The 20,290-nt window shown below is 33.2% G+C and overlaps 1 protein-coding gene and 1 long non-coding RNA gene across 2 annotated transcripts; one reads left to right on the plus strand and one right to left on the minus strand.

Moving 5' to 3' along the window:
* Positions 1-11,968: 11,968 nt before the first annotated feature.
* Positions 11,969-15,246, plus strand: LOC120577474 (uncharacterized). Its single transcript, XM_039829023.1, has 4 exons — positions 11,969-12,087; positions 12,265-12,308; positions 14,687-15,077; positions 15,167-15,246. Exons 2-4 carry the CDS (start codon positions 12,276-12,278, stop codon positions 15,244-15,246), a joined length of 504 nt encoding a protein of 167 aa, XP_039684957.1. The 5' UTR covers positions 11,969-12,087; positions 12,265-12,275.
* Positions 15,247-17,604: 2,358 nt separating this feature from the next.
* On the minus strand, positions 17,605-19,378 carry LOC120577615 (uncharacterized). The gene is made up of 3 exons (XR_005643596.1): positions 19,304-19,378; positions 19,083-19,126; positions 17,605-17,956 (listed from the first exon to the last, which is right to left on the minus strand). It is a non-coding gene; the product is annotated as an uncharacterized lncRNA (long non-coding RNA).
* Between the last annotated feature and the right edge of the window lie 912 nt (positions 19,379-20,290).

A 20,290-nucleotide genomic window follows, 5' to 3' on the forward strand; every position in this document is an offset into this window, starting at 1 on the left:
TTCTGGCATGGTTAGTATAGTTAGGAGTACATTTTGAACTGCCTAGTGTCTAGGTGTGTCTGTCATATGTGTCCGAGATTGACTGTAAGATTGATAAAGTTGCAGGCATTTTTACTTAGCCAGAAATTGTCTTGTGCGATCGATCTTTAGTACATACTTATTAGAATACTTAGTGTCTGTGTTTTTTCATTGAGTTTATTCACTGTTGAGGCGTGGTTTCTTATAATTTGTGATTACAGACTAGCATAAATGCATTATAAAATGTAGGCATTTTTACTTAGCCAGAAATTGTCTTGTGTGATCGATCTTTATTTAGTGTATGTTGTATTTTGTTATTTCTAACTTATATATATGTTGTATTTTGTTCTGATTTAGGTCATTTATTGGTCATTATTTCAGCTGCCTTTATTGGTTTTGACAATCATCGCAAGAGTGTTTTATTTGGTGCTGCGCTATTGTACGATGAGACAGCAGCTACTTTTGATTGGTTGTTTACAACATTCTTGAAGTGTATGTCCAATAAGAAATCACAGACTATATATACAGACCAGGCTAGTGCGTTATTGTGTTCAATTCCGAATATTTTTCCAGGTGTTTTTCACGGGCTTTGTTCATGGCACATGGCAGAGAATGCAAAGAAAAATCTTGTCTCTCGTGCAAACAGTGCATTTTTCGATGAGTTAACTAATTTGGTTTCAAATGTAGACGATGAATCAGATTTCGACTATAATTGGGATCAGATGATGAAAAATTGTTTTAATGGAAGGCCTACTTCAGACTTTAGGTGGCTTGTCCAAACTTACGGAAATCGTATGCATTGGTCTTCAGCTTGGGTCAAGTCACATTTTACAGCTGGTCTGAAAACAACTCAGCTAAGTGAGTCTTTCAATGCTTTTCTTCGTGGATTTCTACAGCCAGACCATTCACTTGTTCGATTCTTTAATCATTTCAACATTATGGTTCAGAGCATGAGAGATAATCATGCTGAGTTGGACTTCAAGGCTGCAAACACTAGAACAAAAAATAATTATCCCAACAGTCAACTGATGCGATCCGTTGTAAACAAGTACACACCAGCTTGCTTTGCATTTATTCACAGGCAGTATAACCTTTCCTTCAAATACTATCATGAGGAGGACACAACAAAAGGTTCTGCCTTTAACAAGTTTTTCAAAGTTTTCACAATTGAAAAGGTTGATGATAATTATGATGATGTTGATAATGATAATGACGGGCCTTCCAATGTCGATGTTTTGGATGCAGAACTTCAAGAAAACTTTTTCCCAAGTTTTGAAGATCATGATCGACTTGATGAAAGGGTTGTCACAGTTGACATTAGAAGCAAAAGTTTTAGTTGTTCATGACGTATGTTTGAGAACAGAGGCTTTTTATGTCGACATGTTTTGAAGATCTTGGAGTTCTTAGGTGGTTATGTGCAATATCATTTTTTGAAGACAATATCTGGACAATATGTTTTAAGGCATTGGACTAGAGATGTGCGTCCGTCTGTTGATAAGCTGAAATCTACCATCAATGTTGGCACTGAAGACACCACTCAAGCACAACGATATCAACAAATTTGTGCTGTTACCGTTCAGCTTTCTACACGTTTTTGTGCAGATCCGGAGGAATCTGAAATTTTTCTCGACGATGTTCTTGAAGCTGGGCAAAAGGCAGAGGAGTTGCTTCTTTCTAAAGGTATTCGTACAGACCCATCTTCCGTGACGTCATCATCCAAGTCTTCAAAAGGAGCTGTTGGGGTGAAGTCCACTGCACCAAAGTTCAAATTAAGAATGACCAAATCCAATTAAGTCAAAGAAGCAAGTTAAAAGTGATTATGAAAAAGCTAGAGAAAGGCAGAAATTCCTTATAAATCGGAAGAAACAAAAGAGAGATGATGAAGCTTTAAAAAAAAAAACGGTCACTGATTGATTGTTTTTATGTTATAAGTTTGTAATAGATTTTATTGGGAATATTTTGACTTAATTGTACAATTATATTTATTTTATTTACCATTTGACAATTATTTTTCTTTCACATACAAGTCTATGTTTATCACCATTAGAGAGATAATAAGCATTTTTTTTTATTTACAAAACCATTAGAACCATGTACCAATAATAATTTCACTTAAAACCATTACACCATAAGTATGGTTTTACATAGAACACTATCAAAACCATTAAACCATACTTATGGTTTCAGTATTCCATACCCCTAATTTTGTTAAAATTTTAATTAAATTGAACATTCTTGGGCCAAAAACAAATGTTTATCACATTTTTTTTTATTTACAAAACCATTAGAACCATGTACCAATAATAATTTCATCTAAAACCATTACACCATAAGTATGGTTTTTACATAAAACACTATCAAAACCATTCAACCATACTTATGGTTTCAGTATTCCATACCCCTAGTTTTGTTAAAATTCATCAAAATTCATAAACATCTTAATACAAAACTTCATCATAAACTTGAAACAGATTCAAAAATTCATAAACATCTTTTGAAGCATTAACATAGATTCAGAAATTCATAAACATCATAAATTTGTTCAACAATATTTGTTTTTATACAAACTCAATAGAAAAAAAAAACATTAACACTAATCCGGTGTTAGCTTTTGAAGCAATTCTTTATAGTATGAAGTTGCAGCCTTCTCCACATGGTTTCTTTTGCTATTGCTTGAATCGCTTAATATTGTTGAACAAATTCCAATTCTCAAATCCATAGTTTTTGCAACCCTCCCATTCTTCCCATGCTTTCTCGTTGTTTTGGACCAATCTTTGAACGATTCCATTTCGGTATTGCCACCGTCCCATTCAGCAAGAAACTTCATGCAAAAGACTCCACAACTGTCTTTATCACATTGATTAGGCATCTTTGGTGTTTCCCACTTGAATGTGCTAAACTGGAAAGGCATTGTGATTTTTCTTTTCATATACAATTCAGTCAAAAATGCTTCCACCTCCTTCAGCCACACTTCAAACATCTTCTTGTACACAGTTGCTTCGCCATTCTTCATGTTCAATGTCTTTCCTTTCAAGCTGTTCAGGAATTGAAATTTTTGGCTCTTGAGATTCACAACGAAGCATACATAATGAAAACCCGGATCTCCAATTAGTGATGGGGTCATTATCTATTTCATCAGTAGAATAATCACAAACCATATAAGTCAAACAATCAATATGTAGAAATCTCCAAAATTATAATGAACTGCAAAGTCTTACATATTCTAAACATGTAGGGTCAATAGCCTTCCAATCCATGTATTTGAACTTTTTCAGTCTTTCAATGAATCTTTTACATGCAACTGGGTTCGTTATATTTAGGACATCAGGTCTTTGCAAGTCAACCTGTTCATATAAAATGACTAAAATCAATTCCAAAAATATCTAAACAGTATGTAAACTTTTAACATTAATGGAATGTAATTCATACATAATTTATGAATGGTGTAACCAGTCGTGTCATTTTTTCATTTGGTTGACTCCAGTTCAAGCAATTGACCCAGGCATTTATCACAAAGCATGATGTAACACCCCATTTTCCCCAATATAAAAATTCCTTAAACAATTATCAGAGTAAACAGCATAAACAAACGGGATATCACATTAACATAATCAAAACCAGTTAAATAACAATTTAATCAAATAACTTAAACATTGCAGCGGAAATTATTTCATAATCTATAAAACGTTTTGGCACGCAGGCCCCATCAAAATATTTCAAATCATAATCCATAATATTATAAAAATAACATAATAGTCACGTAAGAGAATGAAGCATGCATAACATATAACCCCATCCCGTTACGTATCAGAGCGACCTAGACGACACAGTGAGGCAAGGCCACTCACAACAGCAAACTGCACACTTAAGCACGATCACCTGCAAGTTACTCATACGAAGAGCAACATTTTCAAGCAGAAGGGGTGAGATTTCATAATATAATAACATTAATCAATGTAATTTCAATTCATAGTCAACATCTTAATCAGACTTAAACAACATAACATAGTTGATAAACATTTATCACATAATCATAACTTCAATCTTCATCAAAGGCATAAACAACTTTAAACTCGACAATGCGACAATGCAACTTAGACTCCTGTATGCATGTGGTACCAATCGTCATCATAAGTATTAATATACTTTCATCGTGCGGAGGACAAAGCTCCTAAACGTGCGGAGGACAAAGCTCCTAATCATGGTGAGGACAAAGCTCAATGAATGCTAATGCATGGACTTTAACAACAAAATACCTTAATTAACTTATCACTTATACTTCCAATAATTTGGAGTTCATCATCAACTTATTCATAATCATGCAACTTAGTTAAATAACAATTGCAGCATAATCAAATAACATCAACTTAAATAACAAATCATTCTCAATAGTTTCAACAACAATTCAAGTAAGTATAATTCAATCCATAATTCACTTCATAATCATTTAACAATTCATAAAGCTTCACAGTTCATGATCATTATCTTTAATAGGTCACACTAAGTACCTAAAGCTCCTTTCTAACCAATCCCAACAACTCAGGTCTCACAATGCACTAAAACTCTCAATTCTGGAAGTGCTCGCGAGGCGAGAGCATCTGCTCGCCATGGCGACTACAAGCCAACTTTCCAACTAAGGTTGTTCTAGGTTCAATCTCATTCTCATTCGTTCCCTAATTATTAGTAGGTACCTAAAGGTACTCAAAGGCATCTAAAGTTCAACTCAAAAGTCAAAAACTCGAAAATCAACATGCTCTCTGGTCATACTCGCTATTGTAACGCCCTAGTATTATTTTATTTTATTTTGAATTATGTGGAGTCTCAAATGTTATTTTATATGATTTTTGGTGATTTATGTGGTGTGTGCATTTTATTATATAGTTTAATATAATAATAATTAAAATAAGTGGAAATTAATATTATTTTAGAAATTAGGGAGTTAATTAGAATTTAATAAAAATTAAGGGAGTTTAATGTAATAGGGGGGGTTATAGTTTTGGGGAGTTAGGAAAAGGAATAGTCAGAAAACAGTTTTCACGTACAACAGACAAGTTTTGGGAAAAGGGAGAAGAAGAGCAAGAGCTAGAGAGTAGAGCCTAGAAATCGATCATTGCTGTCTAATTTCTGCAAAACCAAGGTAAGGGTGAGACTATCTCTCAATAATCATAATCTATAATTCCTGAAATTGACCTAATTGAATAGTTTTGGAAAATAAGATGAAAGTTAGGGTTTGATGATGATTCTGATGGAATGAGTAAAGATGATGTTAGTTTCTTGGAATTTAATGTTAAGAACGAAATCTTAATCCATGTTGTTGCTGTAATCCATGAATTGATTGAATTGTGGATGAATTGTATGAATTGATGAAATATTGTGAGATGGTGGAATGATTCTATAATTGTTGTTGTTGATGGCTGAATTGTGTTTCTTTGTAATGCCTAGTTGTATATAGGACCTGTAAACATCTGTTGGAAAACATTTTGGGTGATCAGGGGATTAAAATGGGGTTTTTGGAGTGAGAAGAGGTCTGAAACCGTAGGTTTTGCACTGCCCAGATGAGTGGTCGCTTAAGCGAAGTATCCGTCGCTTAAGCGAGCATTCAAGCAAGCTGCCCAGAATGCGATTTTACCCGTTCGCTTAAGCGAACCGTGAGCGAACTGGTAAGCGAAAATTAAGTTGGGTTCTGCCAAGATTTCGCTTAAGCGAATGGTAAGCGACCCTGTGAGCGAAAAACCATTTTCATTCTGTCCAAAGTTCGCTCAAGCGAACCGTGAGCGACCCGTAAGCGAACTGAACCCAGAACCTACTGTAAGCTGGTCGCTTAAGCGAAGTGAACCTTAATCAGCCTTTTCTGAACTGTTGCTTAGTGCATGAGGGGACTTCTTGAGCGTTCTTTAACTTCCTCTTTAACTAATTGTGTAAGTCTGGATTGTTTGAGTTGTGGAGTAGTATGTCATATGATACATATGTAGTGGTCGAGTTGTATGTAGATATACACAGGTGGGGTAGTTGCATAAACATCAAAGTGGGAGAGCTTCAGCTCTGGAACGCCTTGTCGTTCAAAGCGGTGGAAAACTAGTTGTTCAAAGCGGTGTGGAGCGGTGAGGACTTAGGTCCTGCTGAGAATGCTTTAACCATTCGGCAGTGGTGTGGGTCATGGCCCTGAATTATGGTACCACATGCATAGTTGCATTTATTGAGGAGTATTAAAGGGGGGTGTCATGTCATATCATGAGTTGCATTGTTGATTGAATTCTATATTTAAATGATTGTTGTCGATTATGAAATACCTATGCTTATTTAATAATCATTGATGTTGTAAGGTGCTAGATTTTCAATTGATGTTATTATATTTTATTTTTATTGATTGAGAATCTCATCCCTTCTGCTTGGAAATGTTGCCCTTCCTATGGGTAACTTGCAGGTGATCCTGAGTAGTAGGTGGTGGCTCAAAGTGTCTAGGGCTCTGATACGTGGGATGAGATTTTATTGTTTCTTTCATTCTATGTATCAAATTTTGGTTAATGTTGTTGTAGCCCTATGGTTGATGAATTATTCTGGTTGAGGCTTTTATGCCGAGATATTATTTTGGAGGTTAAACAGTTGTTGACGTTTCGTTGATAATATTCCGCTGCATATTAAATGATGATTTCATTGGATGTTTAATAAATAGATTTTTATATTCTATTTCAGAAATTTGAAAATGTAGTGTGACATGCCCATTTGGATTTATTACTCTGATGTGTGTTTATTTTATTTAAATAAATTATATTTGGGAATGGGGTGTTACAGCTATGGCGAGTAAGGTTGTTCGCCGTGGCGAGCTGTACCAAAAAGACTCGCGAGACGAAGGGGAAAGGCTCGCGTGGCGAGCGATGAAGCTCATCACTCACGAGGCGAGATTCATAGCTCGCTATGGCGAGCGATGAATTTTGGCTCGGACAGAATGCACTTTCTACACGAAAATCATCATCCAACTAAGTTCTAAGCCTAGTTTCAATCTCAGAATTCATCCTAAACATATTCTAAGGTTATAGGACGGTCTCTACATCAATCTAACACAGTTTTACCGTTTGATCATCAATTTTTAGGGTTTTGACCTAATTCCAAAACTTTTCTAAATCAATCATAATTTTGTCAATTAATCATCAGAATTACAACAACTAACATTACTGAATTATTAGTCTCACCCTTACCTTATTGTGTAGAAATCGCAGCCCTCCAAGGTCTCTCTTGCTCTTCTCTTGGTTTTTCTCCCTTTTCTCCAAAAACGTACGTACAACAATGTTTTTCTAAAATTAGGTCTATCTCTTTTATATCTCCTCTTAATTACTTATCTTATCTCACTTTCTCCCCCAAAACTATCTAAAATATCAAAACAGCCCTTAACTAAATATTTTTATTTTCTTTTCAAATCTTATTTTATTTAACAATAAAATAAGTCTCATAATCTTATCAAAACACATCAAATTATCCAAATCAACTTAAATCATCTTAATTCAACAAAACTCACACATATATTATAAAAATATAATATAATCGCTTAAACTTGATTAAATAAATAATTAAACGAAAGTGGGCGTTACACATGACACCCATTCGTCTTTTTGAAGTGACCACAAGTCTCTCCTTTGTAGACTGAAAGCATGAGCCTTGTTATCCGAGCAATACAATCCGCTAAAGGATTTGCAACTTCCGGAGTTTGCAAGCCTTCTTTCATATACTCAAGAACATGCGAGCACCACTTATAAGAAGATACCCCAGCTGGATCTTCTAATATTTTTGCATATTGGAGAGAGACGAAGCTACTATTAGTTGGGCACAAAATTTTGTGAATTATAAAACATATTGCACCCTTCACCCAAGCTTTTGGATTCTCTTGAGTCTTCAATAATCTCTCCAAATCAGTCACCCTCACAGAAGCAGAATAATTTCCATTCACCCCTAATTCTATCCTCAATCTCTTAATTGCTTCCACGGAGCAGAGATCAATGTTAATCTGCTTCCCCGCAATTGGAAGCTCATAGACCCGATGTACATCTTCCTCTTTCAATGGAAGTACCTCGGTCTTGCTTAATGCTATCCACATGTTCTCTTTGTCAAAGTTTTTAACTATCCAATCCACAAAGAAAGTGTGGACTCTGTTCCAGTTGCAGATATGAACCAATCCCCCAAAGCCACTTTCATTCAATACGTTAATGATCTCCTCCTTTCTTTGTTTTCCATGTACTGAATTCATAAGATCATATACCTTAGGTATACTCATCTTATGTCTCAGTCTTTGCTTTGCATTTTCCTCATCTGAACTTCCTTCATTCTTTTCTTTGCTTTTAGCCTCTTCTTTCCGCTCCTCCTCCAATTGTTCTTCATTCTCTTGTTTCTTTCTTTTACTCATCTTTATGTGCTGTTTTTTTCTGTGCCCTTAGCCTCTTTTGTTTCTTTCCTTTCCTCCTCTTCCATTTGTGTTAGTCCAATACTGAATGATGGCAATGGCTCTAGCTCTTTAGTTTTTTTCACCTGCATGAGCAAATGTAATAAAATTTTAAAGAAAGGGACCAAATTTACATTAAAATGCTACAGTTTTTTTGCTATGAGGAATTGAAATACTATTGCTATATATATATGCATGATCACTACTACTAAAATTATGTTAGTAAATTACTTTTGACACATTTTTTCAAACACACGCTTTTTTATCGTTTAAAGCGTGACACGAAATATAGAGGACACTTCATGTTACGCACTATGTTGTTTAGATTTTATTTTATTTTGCAATTCAGTCAATCGAGTTGTGTGTGCATAACACAGTTATGAAAAATCTTAAGTGAACTCTTTTGTTCATTTTTAAATTGATTTTACATGAAACAACAAATCTGTCCCTTAATTTTTCAATCCCTTTCAACTCAATCTTACCCTTTCTCATCTTCTTACTTGTTTTTAGCTATTGTTGGATCAATCGAAGAAGTTGAGGGATCACTAGGTCAATATTTTAGATGTTCCGAAAACATTAAAGAAATTGATGAAAAGGGTAACAACTTGCAGCTTATATCAGTGTACAAGGATGCTTGTCATACATTTCTTATTTTATTTCTAGACTAGATATGGCTTATCTTACTTGCTAAGAATATTTTCAGATTTAATGGGAATGGTATCTTCAAAAATCCGTTCTTTTGTCGGTAATGGCCTTTTGTCTAATGAACAAGGGATGGTTGCTGCCAGACATTTTGATGCTAAACATTTTGGGATTGAAGTTGATATGTGGTTAGGCTTTGACGATGCCAAAAAAGTTGATTATATTAAAAGTCTCTGCAGGTCTGTTCTTCACTTCTTCTAACTTTTATTTAATTAAAAGAAAGGACATAGCTTTGATTTGTTTGTTGCTAAGTTGTGTTTCATAATTAAGTTAGTTCAATGCCCCAACACTATTTCAGCTTCAACCTTAATCTTTGCTTTACCCATTTTAAACAAAAACACCAAGTGTTTGATTGAATAGCACACTATCTTTGAATAGCACACTAAGTATTTGATTTAATGTCCTAAGCACTTCCGCCCCAACAATTTTATCTTTTGTAGAGAGGTAGAAACACTTTGTTAGTAACTTTCCATCATCTTATAAGAGGTACAATTTGTCATTCCACCTCTTGACATCTTCAAATAAATTAATAGGAAACTTGATCAACCTATAATTCCCTATAATTCCAACATTTTGGACTCTTAAACCCTCTCCTCGTCCTCCTTCTGCTAGGAATATTGCTTTTTGTTGTTTCTAATTTTCTGTTTTGTATATTGAGGCCACTCATAGAATTTTTTGTGTTGTGCCAACGCCAGCAAAGATGCCCAGCAGTTGCTGCTCACCACAGGGTGTCTCACCAGAGGGTGTCAAGGGTGTTCTTCAATTAAGGAGCATTGATTGGATTCATTGTTACTTATTTTCCCCTGTTATCTTGAACAAATATTTGTGTAATATTTTATAACATTATGAAAGATGAATAATCTTTCATAATGATTGAATGAGTTGAACTTCAAACTGTTTTGTCCTTATTCTGTTCAAACCCGCCCCGTTTATTAACGAGTTGGCGGGTTAATTATTAATTTTTAACTTGTCCTTGTCCTTGTTCTGTATGGACCCTTTTCTATTAATTTTTTTAACTTGTACTTATAGATTTACTATATTATTTACTATTTTTTTTTATGGAAAAAAATATAATTTTCAACAACGCATTACAAAAAATAACTTAAAAAATTAACAAAGTTAAATCATGTAGTAAATAGTAATAATTAATAATTCAACATGAATCACCAAATTATTTCATATATTAAAATTTAATTTAGTTTTAATTCGCTACATCTCGTAATATCGATATTATTCTTTAAAGTAAAGAAGTTTAGATAAAATAAAGCATTGATAAAAATCTAACAATACTAAACAAGTCTCAAAATAAATTCAATGTCCTAAATAAGTGTCAAAATCAAAATAAATATGATTGGGAATAAAAACAATGCAAATAAACTTTATGGATTGGCAAAATTACACTCTTTTTTTTTGGTCTAAAAATTTATAAGCAACTTTGGCTGCACTCATCTCAGCATGCTTCTTGGATTTAGCTTCTTGACCAGTAAATATTTCCCCTTTTATCTCCACTTGTGAACTAAATATAGGCTTGTGAGCCTCGCCGGATTTATTGGTACTATATACAGGATTTATTGGTACTAGATGATTTTCATTCCAAAAAATATGTTTAATGATCTAGTAATTTTGTTTGAAAATATATATATTAAATCATAAAAGTCATACTATAAATTATTTTAGTCTATAAGAAGTCATATATAACTAATTATTACATATCACCACCACTTTTTTTTATTGCATATTACAGTTAATATTTTCATTATCACGTAAATGTATATCCAAAATTTTAATTATTTGAATTTATCCTTTTTTTTTGTTTGTAATTCTTTCACTTTTATTAACTATCAAACTCATTTGTACATCAATAATTTTATAAAGAGAGCTCTAATAATCAATTTATAATACCAAGAACCTACAACTAACACATATTTCGATGGCGCGAAGATAAGAGAATTGCAAGGAGTACAAACAAGCCAATAACCTTGCACAAGAGCAAAACTGTTTGAGGCTCAACATACAAGGGTTCTTCGATCATAACTAAAGACACATAATAGCTCAAAAGACACATAATAGTCATGACATCAACCTCTTCAACAAGCCCATCCAGCAGCAATAGCAGACAACTATATAGCTCCTGGAGCTGACCAATTAAAAGCATAAAACATCCATTCTTATACTAGAATTTTGGAACAAGCTCGAATGCTTAACAACCTGTTATATAGTAGGACATCATTCTTAACCATTCTTATACCAGCTGATATTATTTTTTTATTTAAAAATAAAGATTTTACCGATACTTTTCTGATACGAGTATCGGTACGTATCAGACGAGTATCAAATATTATTATTTTTATTTAAAAATAAAGATTTAACCGATACTTTTCCGATACGAGTATCGGAATGTATCGGAAGAGTATCGGTATCGGGTGCTTATCGGACACGATACTTCACCATTTTTAGAGTATCGAGGCTTCATAGGTAGGCACTTTCATGATGCCGTTGTACGCTATTAACCTAGGTGCTGCAAGTTTCTTTGTAGATTTACCTTTTTCAGTTTTTAGCAATCTTGAATTTGTAATGATCTATGTATGTTTCAATTAGAATGAATGAATATTTGTTTTTAGTAAAAAAAAAAACACAGAATAAATAAAGTCAAAGTGGATCAGGAGGTGTGAAAAGCAAGCAGGGTGTTTGTATGAGCAAAATCAATCCCAGGTTCAATCGATTAAAGTCCAAAATCATCGTAAAGTCCAAAAACTACACCTCAAAAAAATATGATTACAATAAATTAAAATTTCAATACAATCCAAAAACCTTACACGTTCTTGCCTCTATCTCCTGTCGTCGCCGTAGCTTAAGCCGTCGTTGCCATTCATCTCCGCCGCTCAAATATCTGTCGCGTTCATCTCCATCTAGGCTTCTGAAACTCAATTTGAAAGGTGAGTTACCAATTCATGATTCTGCAATTTTGTTTGAGTTCGATTGTGAATTTGCTACAAGTTCCTTATGAAATTAGGTTGATTTTGAGTTCCATCATTTTGGTTTTCTGGGTTTGATGTGGTTAACGTGAATTCATTTCACGTACAGACGTAAACTGAGTTTGTTTGTGTACCTAGGTAAACAAGTAATGGCAACTTCATCATCGTTAATTTCAATACAAGTAAGTCTTTCTCTTCAATTGAAGTTTCTATGTTGCTACTGATGTTGCTATGTTCCCCAATTAAATTTTGTTTTTAAGTTTAGTGATTCTTGATAATGTTAGTGGCTCTTCATCTATGAAAAAGTCTTAAAATTTAGGTTATACTTCACCCAAAGTTTAACATAGTATCATAGAAATTGTCTGAATAAGTTACTTTAGTTCAAACTTCAAAACAATTAATAATCGGTAGTTCTAACTCTAACTAGTGAAATGGTGAAAGAGAAGAGAAGTGAAGGTGGTGGAGGCAGGGGTTATGAAACATGAGAGTCAGTAGTGGGTTTGTTTACTTAGGTAGTGGTTTTAGGTACTGTTTGGCCCGGCTTTTTTTCAACTTTTCTAAGTTTTTAAGGAGAAGATAGGCCAAACACAATATCAATAAAGTACCTTCGAAAAAAAGTACTTTTTTTAGAATGTATAAAATTGAATGGAATGAGCTTTAACCAAAAGTTGTTGAATGCTACTTCAAAAAACTATTTCTCCCCAATTTATTTCACAAGCACCTCTCTTCAACTCCCGCCGGCAACCTTTTGTTTTATTTTTTCAATATACTTTTTACTTCCATTTTATTTTATTTTATTTTATTTAACCGGTCCATTTAATTTTTTAATGAGGTTCCATTTAAGTTTATTATCTATTTTTTTAAGGAATTTTATTATCTTTTTATCACTTATATATTAATTTCAATATCTTTTGATCATCACAACCTCGCAAATATTTGTATTCACGCTGTCAATGAATGACACCGAATATTTTTATTCCCTTTCTTCAACCACGGAAATACACACACACGTTAGCGTTTAGAGTAATACTTTATGTTCTTCTTTCTGTTTTTTTTTTGTTATGCTAATCCGTATAATTTTTGTTAGTGTTGTGTAATGCGTATAATTATTTTTATAAAATTTTGATTTTAATTAAAAGTACAAGTGTAGTTGCCTAAAAAAATTATACTTATATATAATTTACACATTTGTATTGTAAGAAACTATGCATATCTTTTTCTTATTAAAAAAACTAAACATATCTTTTTCAATGACACCAACAATGTAACAAATATAATATTATATAATATAAATTCTTATCTTTTTGACCAACACTAAAAATATGGTATTCTTATAACAAAATTTGTTATAGAGTATAATTGAAAAAGATACTGTACAAATTTGTATTCATGTTACACAAAATATACGTTATTGAGTAAATATAGTATTGGTAAAAATATATCTTTTATATTTTAAACATTTTTTCCCTCCAAAAAATATTTTAGACATTTTTTTATTTATTATGTTAATTCATAATGAATTCAAAGTTTTTTTATTTATAGACAATGCATAAATATATGCAAGGTCCCGGGTTCGAACCCCAGACACCACCAAAAAATAATAAATTCAAAGTTTTGTACAATATTTTGCCAAACAGCTTTTAACTCAAAAATAACTTTAGAACTAAAAAAAAAATAAAGAAACCAAACAGCTTTGGCCTTTTTCTTAAAGAGCTTTATTTTAACTTTGTTTTAAAGTAGCTTTTAGACCGAAAAAAAGCCTGGCCAAACGGTACCTTAGGGTAATATTATATTATCTATATATAAACCCACCCACACCAACTCAACACTCACTCCAACCCTTCGCCTTGTTTTTATTTATTTTTTAATATTGGTCGACCGACTCCACCGCTAAAAGCCTAAAAGATTAACCAGTTCCGATATTTATACTCGGCTATACCAATTTATGAGAAAAATGACGCTATTTTGAGCATAGCCGAGCCAAGATGCCGTACTGGCTTTCATATCGGATAGCCAAAATTCCAATACGCTATACTGGTATACCGGCACTATATCGGATATTTAACAACACTGTTCAATTCACACTTATAACACAATATTAGAAGTGTGATCTAAGTGTGTTATATGTGACTAAATGAATCTTTGATAACTCTGTATTTATCATATTAAAATGTAGTTAGGCTCGACTCAATTTTAGAAAACAAGATTCTAAAAACAATTTTTTTAAAATTATCAGTACGAAGTTTTCAGTGTCGTTTAACAATTACTTCTCTACTTCAGAAAATTTGTAGGCTATACAAAGTGGATTTTCCCTCTTAAAAACACTTACTAATATACATGGTCAAAAAGTTGCTAGTGAAAACCTCCTCCCCAAATTTATTCATTTGCTCAAATTTAGGATTTGTTTAATGTAGAAATTTCAGTGTGCATAAGTGGTTAATATTGCATCAACTATGGATGAAATAAAGTCACTAGATCCAGAAATAAACCCCAATTTTGTTTAGTGATTTTAACTCTTTTTTTAAGTTTTAGTGTTAATTTTGTTAATTTTATTTTCTAGGATAAAAAAGAGAAGCAGCTTGCAAGTTTAAAGCAGCCTCTTAAAGCAGCCTCAAGTTTAAAAGCACTCGTGGACCTTCAGTTAGATTGTGAAAAAAAGGCGTTAATGAAAAAATATATTTTCTACAATTTGTTACAAGTTACATATAGAAGAGAGAGCTCTGCCTCTTTAATTTCCCTTTTTTGTGAAGTCTATGACCCGGTAAAAAAAAGCTTTGTGTTCAACAATAACGTGTCCTTTTCTTTCTGTGCTGAAGAGGTTGCTGAAGTCCTCGGTATTAAAAATACCGGGAATAGTTTAGAATACACTGCTGCAGAAAGATTTCCGGAGTTTGTTTATGAGTTGAAAGAAAATTTTGATCCTGACGGTTCTAGACAAATAAAAACAAAAGGTATTAAGATATTTTTGGAAAAAATGACGATAGACGACGAGCAAAGTCGATCTAATTTCAAACAACTTCTTTCTTATTTTTTGATTGAGCGATTTTTGTTGTGCTGCCCCGATCCCAAGAAGACACGTGTATCTTCTTGGGGAATGGTCGAAGACATCAATGCCTTTGAAGAGGTTAATTGGGCAAAGACCATTTATGATAACATTTGTGAATCTTTCGGGAAACTGAAGGCTGTGATGCATAAGCAACAGCAACACTACTTTCTTGGGTGTGCTCGTGTCTTTGAGGTAATGATTTCAATTTAATGTCCTATTTTTTTTAATATATGATATTTCTCATATCGTTTATTTCCGCTATTAATATTTGACATCATCAATGCAGGCTATCGTGTTTAAAAGAATAAAACCTTTAGAGCCAAAAGCAAATTCTGGTTTTGCTTATCTTCCAATCGAAAGCTACAAGCCTAAAAGGGATTGGAAGCCGTTGGAAATTATCAAAGCCTCAGAGGTACATATTTTTTGCACTCTATTCATGCATAACTAACTTATAAAATTATGTTTTATGGTATCAGAAAAAGTTGTTATCATTGTATCAACTGTTCGATCAGCCATCAAACACAATGAGTTGACAAAGTCCACTGTCTTGGCTTTTTCAGCAATCATAGAAGGTACTGCCTTTTATTCCAAAAACTGTAGTATTATCTTTTTTTTTTTTTTTTGGATCAAATGTAAATTTTATTCCAAAATCTGTCGACTAATTTTTTTACTCGAACAAATCCATTAAATTTAGCAAGATATAATTTGATAGAGTCAGCTGATTTGATAGAGCAGCAACTGACTGATTTAGCAAGATATAATTGTTTAGTATGTTTCACTTCAGATACTACATTCTTGCGTATGCGTTTGAGTTTTAGCTTGCACATTTTCTCTGATTCTTCACACTGTCATATGATGCATAGTGCTGCAAAAACTCTTACTAACACGTTTCCGTAAATCAACATGCATTTTGGTTTGATCAATGAGTTAAAGATTGAACATTTCATATTGTTTAGCTTTATAATTAAGGTTAGAAACGATGAAAAGAAATTTGATACTAATCAATGACAGGTTCCAATCATAATTGTTTGCTAGACCTCTGTTTTAATAATAACCATAGTTGTTTATGAAATCATTTTTCACTTGTCATTTTTGGCAGGACAATCATTGGAGCTAAATGTTGTGGCACTGTGTGGACAATTCATCCTATCTGGGTTGGGTTGTGCTCTTCCCGAAAGTATAGAACCTAAGTTTTCCGCTGCCGAGGATCCGCACCCAAAACGAAGATGCCTTGGTGCATCTTATCATTTTAACAGTATGTATTTATTTTAAGTACATTATTTTAATCAATTTATTTTCTTTCATTTTTGTAGATAACCCCGTGTTCATACTGTGGGAATCTGGCGGAGAACTTTCTGGCTTCCGGTGCGGAGAGCGACTCGGCTTCCTCTTTGAAGGGGGTGCATGATTGCTTGGCAGAGGACAGTAGTTTGGAGGACAGTAGTTTGGTTTCCGCTTTTGTAGATATCTGCATAGATGATGTAGATATCTGCATATATGTTGCATCCTCCCAGCCTTCTTCGCCCGTGAATGATGCTCAGCCTTCAGCGCCCGTGAATGATGCTCAGCCTCCAGCGATTCCACCTCTTAGAAGGTCGTTAAGGGCAAGGAAAGAAGTTGATAGATTTAGCCCAAGTTAACTTTTGGGATGTCTTTCCTATTTATGATGACTATTACTGACTATGTCACAACTTTAATTTTCAAAAAATGACACAGTTTTTGGAATAAAAGGCAGTACCTTCTATGATTGCTGAAAAAGCCAAGACAGTGGACTTTGTCAACTCATTGTGTTTGATGGTTGATCGAACAGTTGATACAATGATAACAACTTTTTCTGATACCATAAAACATAATTTTATAAGTAAGTTATGCATGAATAGAGTGCAAAAAATATGTACCTCTCAGGCTTTGATAATTTCCAACGGCTTCCAATCCTTTTTAGGCTTGTAGCTTTCAATTGGAAGATAAGCAAAACCAAAATTTGCTTTTGGCTCTAAAGGTTTTATTCTTTTAAACACGATAGCCTGCATTGATGATGTCAAATATTAATAGCGGAAATAAACGATATGAGAAATATCATATATTAAAAAAAAATAGGACATTAAATTGAAATCATTACCTCAAAGACAGGAGCACACCCAAGAAAGTAGTGTTGCTGTTGCTTATGCATCACAGCCTTCAGTTTCCCGAAAGATTCACAAATGTTATCATAAATGGTCTTTGCCCAATTAACCTCTTCAAAGGCATTGATGTCTTCGACCATTCCCCAAGAAGATACACGTGTCTTCTTGGGATCGGGGCAGCACAACAAAAATCGCTCAATCAAAAAATAAGAAAGAAGTTGTTTGAAATTAGATCGACTTTGCTCGTCGTCTATCGTCATTTTTTCCAAAAATATCTTAATACCTTTTGTTTTTATTTGTCTAGAACCGTCAGGATCAAAATTTTCTTTCAACTCATAAACAAACTCCGGAAATCTTTCTGCAGCAGTGTATTCTAAACTATTCCCGGTATTTTTAATACCGAGGACTTCAGCAACCTCTTCAGCACAGAAAGAAAAGGACACGTTATTGTTGAACACAAAGCTTTTTTTTACCGGGTCATAGACTTCACAAAAAAGGGAAATTAAAGAGGCAGAGCTCTCTCTTCTATATGTAACTTGTAACAAATTGTAGAAAACAGATTTTTTCATTAACGCCTTTTTTTCACAATCTAACTGAAGGTCCACGAGTGCTTTTAAACTTGAGGCTGCTTTAAACTTGCAAGCTGCTTCTCTTTTTTATCCTAGAAAATAAAATTAACAAAATTAACACTAAAACTTAAAAAAAGAGTTAAAATCACTAAACAAAATTGGGGTTTATTTCTGGATCTAGTGACTTTATTTCATCCATAGTTGATGCAATATTAACCACTTATGCACACTGAAATTTCTACATTAAACAAATCCTAAATTTGAGCAAATGAATAAATTTGGGGAGGAGGTTTTCACTAGCAACTTTTTGACCATGTATATTAGTAAGTGTTTTTAAGAGGGAAAATCCACTTTGTATAGCCTACAAATTTTCTGAAGTAGAGAAGTAATTGTTAAACGACACTGAAAACTTCGTACTGATAATTTTAAAAAAATTGTTTTTAGAATCTTGTTTTCTAAAATTGAGTCGAGCCTAACTACATTTTAATATGATAAATACAGAGTTATCAAAGATTCATTTAGTCACATATAACACACTTAGATCACACTTCTAATATTGTGTTATAAGTGTGAATTGAACAGTGTTGTTAAATATCCGGTATAGTGCCGGTATACCAGTATAGCGTATTGGAATTTTGGCTATCCGATATGAAAGCCGGTACGGCATCTTGGCTCGGCTATGCTCAAAATAGCGTCATTTTTCTCATAAATTGGTATAGCCGCTATGTATAAATATCGGAACTGGTTAATCTTTTAGGCTTTTAGCGATGGAGTCGGTCGACAAATATGAAAAAATAAATAAAAACAAGGCGAAGGGTTGGAGTGAGTGTTGAGTTGATGTGGGTGGGTTTATATATAGATAATATAATATTACCCTAAAACCACTACCTAAGTAAACAAACCCACTACTGACTCTCATGTCTCATAACCCCTGCCTCCACCACCTTCACTTCTCTTCTCTTTCACCATTTCACTAGTTAGAGTTAGAATCACCGATTATTAATTGTTTTGAAGTTTGAACTAAAGTAACTTATTCAGACAATTTCTATGATACTATGTTAAATTTTGGGTGAAGTATAACCTAAATTTTAAGACTTTTTCACAGATGAAGAGCCACTAACATTATCAAGAATCACTAAACTTAAAAACAAAATTTAATTGGGGAACATAGCAACATCAGTAGCAACATAGAAACTTCAATTGAAGAGAAAGACTTACTTGTATTGAAATTAACGATGATGAAGTTGCCATTACTTGTTTACCTAGGTACACAAACAAACTCAGTTTACGTCTGTACATGAAATGAATTCACGTTAACCACATCAAACCCAGAAAATCAAAACGATGGAACTCAAAATCAACCTAATTTCATAAGGAACTTGTAGCAGATTCACAATCGAACTCAAACAAAATTGCAGGATCATGAATTGGTAACTCACCTTTCAAATTGAGTTTCAGAAGCCTAGATGGAGATGAACGCGACAGATATTTGAGCGGCGGAGATGAATGGCAACGACGGCAGGAGATAGAGGCAAGAACGTGTAAGGTTTTTGGATTGTATTGAAAATTTAATTTATTGTAATCATATTTTTTTGAGGTGTAGTTTTTGGACTTTACGATGATTTTGGACTTTAATCGATTGAACCTGGGATTGATTTTGCTCATACAAACACCCTGCTTGCTTTTCACACCTCCTGATCCACTTTGACTTTATTTATTCTGTGTTTTTTTTTTTACTAAAAACAAATATTCATTCATTCTAATTGAAACATACATAGATCATTACAAATTCAAGATTGCTAAAAACTGAAAGCTTTAAGTTTCTCTTTTGAGCATAGATTTGCAGTTGAGTCTTGTTCAAATGCATCATATCTATAATAAAGTTGAATGTCAAAAGTCATAACTCATAAGCAATTGTGTTTCTCCTTGTCTATTAGGTTATAGTAAATACACATCCAATGAAAAATCAAATAGCATAAGTATAATGATAAAATACAAGATCGAGCATAAAGACAAAATGATAAATCTATTTATAGAGTTGCGAAAAGAGATGTTAATTAATTAAATAGATATTCTAATTTTCTAAAGATAAATTAATTGAGAAACAAATATTCTAAATTAAAATGGGGATGAACTAAAATCATTGGTTAAAGAAATGTCATTCACGCATACGGATTTATACAAAGCGGAGCGAAGCTTTTCATTGAACCCAAGAAATAGAGAAGAATAACAATTAAAAAAACACAGGACAAAGAAAATAGAGAAGATTTATGCAAAAAAACATTTTTTGGTACAATGCTTAGAATATCAGACGAAAAAGTTATTATTTTTGTCGCTATCATTTTCGCTTACGCGCCGTTTTTAAAAAAAGGCAACAATCGTGATACAACATTTTTACATAAAACAAATCAAAATAAATCAAGGAA

This window comes from Medicago truncatula, chromosome 8 (genome assembly GCF_003473485.1).
Source record: "Medicago truncatula cultivar Jemalong A17 chromosome 8, MtrunA17r5.0-ANR, whole genome shotgun sequence".
NCBI lineage: Eukaryota > Viridiplantae > Streptophyta > Magnoliopsida > Fabales > Fabaceae > Medicago > Medicago truncatula.